This window comes from Morone saxatilis, unplaced genomic scaffold, assembly GCF_004916995.1.
Source record: "Morone saxatilis isolate NCDOM2014 unplaced genomic scaffold, NCSU_SB_2.0 Contig17, whole genome shotgun sequence".
In the NCBI taxonomy this organism is placed as follows: domain Eukaryota; kingdom Metazoa; phylum Chordata; class Actinopteri; family Moronidae; genus Morone; species Morone saxatilis.
This window is the reverse complement of record NW_023339729.1, coordinates 1702941-1708053: the sequence shown is the minus strand read 5'-3', so window position 1 is coordinate 1708053 and position 5113 is coordinate 1702941. Positions and strand designations below refer to the sequence as shown.

The following is a 5113-nucleotide window of genomic DNA, read 5'->3' as shown; positions in this document are numbered from 1 at the left end:
GCAAAGACGGCACCATCCCTTGGGTCGCTCTCACCTACATCACTGGTAGGGAAGCCTACACACATCAATCTAAATACTTATAGGCACAAATGTACAGCACATGTTCAAACATTTGGGGTTGTGTATGTGTGACATACTACTCCAATAACATTTTTCATATGATACACATTAATGTGGCTCTGAAAATACAACATGGTAAAGTGCTTTAAATAAAGTGTGGATGGAAACTCTCTCTTGCTTTCACTAAGGTGTTTTTGTTGTGTTGCCAGTGTGTGGCACAGACTGCACCCTGTCGTTTAATCAACAACACACACATTTTCAGAATCATGTGAAATGGGGAAGGCCAACTGTTTGCTGATTTCACAAAGCGGGGCAGTTCCGTAACACGATTTCGCTCTGCAGCTGCGATCCTGTGTTTGTTCAACTTTCACTCAGTGAACTTTTACTGGTCTGTCTTTGCTTTGTGTTTATAGAAATAAAAAAAATAAAAAGATGTTTCTGATTGTTGTTATCATACTGTTATTAGTTTAATACTTCATCCTTGTGTGGTACAGCTACATACTCTCCGAGGGCATGAGCATGATATTGCCTTTCCTCCTAGAAGGAGCAGTTTCTTTCTTCTGGTGCAAAAAGAATATATCTGCCAACTTTAACAGCCTGCAGCAGAGATTTTTCTGATTATTCCCTCCCTTCCTTGCTGTCTTACATAATTATGTCTTTACAGTAAGTATGGATTTTAAAGTGTTGAAATGTAAATGCTTAGATATAACTTAAATGCCATCTCCTGTTTTGCTCTTTGGTAATAGTTATGTCGTCAGACATGCTTGTCTTTTCACAATTCCTTTCCTCTTGTCTCTCTTCATGTCTTCATGTCATTGCCTACTAACCCTAACCCTAAACCTAAACCTTTTTCGTTTTAATCTTGACCTAACCACAGAACTGGAGACACTCCTGATGCCCCTCAATGAAAATGTGTGGCTGGTATCACACTCTTATTTACGTCTTTTCATATCACTGTGTGAGTGAAGAAGAAAAAGGTTATTGTATGATAATTGTTAATGTAGCTGTCTGTTCAAGATCTCTTTCTCCTGATATCGTTTACATTCATCCATATTCAGATTTCCTAAATGAATGTCTTATTGTAGTGTGGGACTAAAGCAGGGGTGGTCATTAAAACCAGCATCTACTCTATTAGTTACAAAGAAGTGCTGATGCAGACTGATAACATCATGTGGTCTTTGTGTCTGTCTCCCCAGGTGAGATCACATATGGAGGCAGAGTGACGGATGCCTGGGACCAACGCTGCCTCAGGACAATCCTCAAAGGCTTCTTCTCGCCTCAAACCCTGGAGCCTGGATACACCTTCTCCTCATCAGGTATTTCAATCTCAAACTCTCTCCTTGACTCTCTGCGCGTACATGGCAAAAATAACAGGAACACTTTCAAATATAATGGACTTCAATATAGCAGGTGTGTGTGTGTGTGTGTGTGTGTGTGTGTTTGAAAACGTCAATTTATCTAAGTGCAAGCTCATACCAGTATACTACACATTTTCTTTGAATTAATTCTTTTGTTACTGTGTGTTTAAGGTATCTACCATGCCCCAGAGACAGATGAACTAGAGCAATATAAGAAATACATTGAGAGTCTTCCAATCATAGATGATCCCGAGGTCTTTGGCATGCATGAGAATGCTAACCTGGCCTTCCAGGTGAGGAACAGTTCGTCCCTCCTTACATATACGATCAGATTTTATATTATTTTTTTTGTGATAGAATCATATAAGCATATGTGCAACTAATTGACTTATTATTTTTCAGTTTATTTGTTTGTTTTGCAGCAGGGTGATGAGTTGAATGGTTCATTATAACCAATAAATGTCATTATTGATTAACCTGTTCATGATTTAATTTTGAGCTGCATACCGTTAATGGCTGACTATAAAAGCATTTCTATTCAGAAAGTCTGAAAGTGCAACTGTAAAATATCAGTAAACAAGTCTGTGTGTGTGTGTGTGTTATATGTTTGCCTTCACAGCGCCAAGAAACCATGACTTTAATCAACACCATACTGGATGTTAATCCTCGCTCATCAGCCCATCATGGAGCTAAAAGTAACGATGACATAGTCTGCGAGCTTGCTGAATCCATTTTAGCCAAGCTATCCGGTACACACACACACACACACACACGAGCGCACACATATACAGATACAGATTTATTTGAGTGTTTTTTTGTTTTTGTTTTTATGGTTCACTCTTTATGAATCCTGATTTTTAAAGCCTGGAACATATTATGTTTATGTTCCTATCATGTTGTACCATGTTTGTCTATTATCTATTATCAGTTTGTGTCCCTACTCGTCTTCCTGTCTACCTGTCTCTGTGCAGAGTGTCTGGACATGGATGAGGCAGTGGAAACTTTGTTTGTCCGAGACAAAAACAACCGCCTTAACTCCTTGACGACCGTGTTGGGCCAAGAAACAGATCGATTTAACAACCTGCTGAGAGTTCTCAGGGTGACACACACAGCCGGCAGCCATTAACTCACACTTTTGAACATATTCACATTTCGTTGCTAGAAAACAGCTTTGGCCAAAGTTCATTTTCTTCATTGTCTTTTCCACCAGCCCATTGTGACGTATGATATTTGTGTGTTTCCCAGTTGTCTCTTATCACTCTGCAAAAGGCCATAGCAGGTCTGGTGGTGATGTCAGAAGAGATGGACCGCATATACACAAGCTTCCTGAACAACCAGGTTCCCACCCACTGGGCGAACTCTGCCTACCTTTCCCTCAAACCTCTGGCCTCCTGGGTCAGAGACCTGGCCCTCAGGACCTCCTTTATTCAGGTTTGGATGAGACAGGGATGCAGGCACATTGCATTGCAAACCAGATTGTTTGTTTATGTGCCTGCATGCAAGTGTATTTTTGTGTCTGTTTTCTCATCAAGTCAGAAAACACTAATAATACATGAACATTCACGTTCTTTCCAGAGGTACATAAGTAAAAGGATGCCTTTAATGCACTGTTGCTTTTTTTGAAAACTGAGCACAACATGTTATTTAAAGATACACGCATTTAATTACATCTCTCTCTCTGTGGCTTGTTAGACATGGATCACACGTGGTCCACCCAAATCTTTCTGGATCTCAGGATTCTTCTTCCCTCAAGGCTTTCTTACTGGTAAAACACAGCAGCAAAAAATATCTTCAATGTTTGTAATGAGCCATCGCAGCAAGGCACATTTCAGAGCTGCTGGAGTATAGTGATATAATCACAAATAATGTGATTGATTTTTCACTACTCAACAATATCCACACCACTGTCACTGTTTATATACTTTTAGATCTTACGAAAGAACACAATGAAATACATTGCTCATGTTCTCTTCTGCCTGCTGGCCTGTAGGGGTTCTTCAGAATCATGCCAGGCACTACAATTTGCCCATCGATGAGCTCAACTTCCGCTTCAATATGGTGCCGGTGTACAGGGACCAGGTAGCAGTGTGCGAGGCTCTACGGACTCTCCCCAACAACGCTAAAATGGACATGGATGAGGAGGTACTGGAAAAGGGGGGTTGTTGTTTTCATGTGATGTTGAATCTAGTCAGTTCTGGTTGTTGCCATTTGAAAGCTCCCTCTTGTGGTATTTACAAACTTTTTCTTTTAATTTTCTGAACGCTCCCATTTTGTAACCATAAGCTCACAAGTTTCATTTGAAGGCAGCATAATATCGAGGCAACAGACATCATAAATTTCCATGGGAGGAATAATAAATAATACAAAAAAAGTTTGTAAACAATGAAATAGTGTCTTCTGTTTAGCTGTATAAAGATTCTATGAAGGCAAAGAAAATGTTTATGTTGGTAAGACATCGCCAGAAGGAGCAGCTGCAGTCAGAACATTGCTAAATGTGAGAGCATACTCTGCACCATTGCTACATAATTTACATTTTGTGCACACAACAGTTACCAGAGCCGGAGGACGGTGTCCTCGTGCACGGCATGTTCATGGATGCCAGTCGCTGGGATGATGACAACATGGTGATTGAGGATGCGTTACCTCGAGTGATGAACGCTGTGCTGCCAGTGGTGCACTTCGAGCCACAGCGAAACTACATGCCTGAGCCCGACCTCTACCATGCTCCTCTGTACAAGACCTCAGTCAGAGCCGGGATTCTGTCCACCACCGGTACGCAATGGATCCATACAGGGACCCTCACTCACATACTAGTTTAGACGTGCATTTAGCTGACATTTTTCAGCTTTGCTCAAGGGCAGTTAAGCATGGAAGTACATCTTGATTGTTACTTACTAGTTTGGTGCAGATTTTGTGTGTACAGAATCTCTTTCACCTTGAAGCTCTGTTATGGATCGATTTGACTTCCCTCACCCTTCATTTCTGTCTCCCTCCAGGTCACTCAACTAATTTTGTTGTGACAGTAATGCTCCCCTCCAAGCGACCCAGCGACTATTGGATATCAAAAGCTGCTGCTCTCCTGTGCCAGCTGGATGATTAAGTTTTTTTTAGAGGACAAAAAGGAATTTTAAATGTGAAACCTTGATTTAACATGGAAGCTTCTGTGGAATTATTTATAAAGATTTTCACAGAAATGAATTACGCTAAAAGTGGCAGACTTTATAATGTGTAGAAATTACATTTCTGTTGATCAAATGAGTCTTTCAAAACCTGGTAAGGTTAGAAATCAAGAACAAGGTTACACAGTTTGCAGTTGTACATGAAAGTTGGTGTAAAAGATCCACCAGTAAATGTAATTCAACATATACATTAGCCTCTAAACAGACCGATAACCATGGTCTCTGGGTGCTTATTGGCTGTTGGTTAACACTGAGGATGCCTTTCACCCTCACCCACCCTCATTGTTTGGACAATGCTTTTACAGACACTCAAAGCACACAACAGCTACTGCTGGACTGGATTGATCCGCCATGCTCCAAAGCCACAACCAGCGTCATGTAAGACAGCCTGCTCACAACACCAGCCCATTCTGGAGCTGCCTTTCAAGTGTGTTTCTCAGCCTGTGGTGCACAGCAACAACAGTAGCAACAACTACACTAATAGTAGTGACTGATGATAATGAACATGAAGAAGAT

At 40.9% G+C, this 5113-nt stretch overlaps 1 protein-coding gene across 1 annotated transcript in view; it reads left to right on the top strand.

Moving 5' to 3' along the window:
• LOC118326498 (dynein heavy chain 6, axonemal-like) overlaps positions 1 to 4786 on the top strand; it is a 12780-nt gene extending 7994 nt beyond the window's left edge. Inside the window, 9 exon segments of the mRNA XM_035659501.1 lie at positions 1257 to 1376; positions 1590 to 1711; positions 2038 to 2167; positions 2390 to 2517; positions 2664 to 2849; positions 3111 to 3183; positions 3409 to 3560; positions 3968 to 4190; positions 4415 to 4786. Of these exon segments, the coding sequence (XP_035515394.1) occupies positions 1257 to 1376; positions 1590 to 1711; positions 2038 to 2167; positions 2390 to 2517; positions 2664 to 2849; positions 3111 to 3183; positions 3409 to 3560; positions 3968 to 4190; positions 4415 to 4518 (1238 nt within the window). The 3' untranslated portion in view covers positions 4519 to 4786.
• The last annotated feature ends 327 nt before the right edge of the window (positions 4787 to 5113 follow it).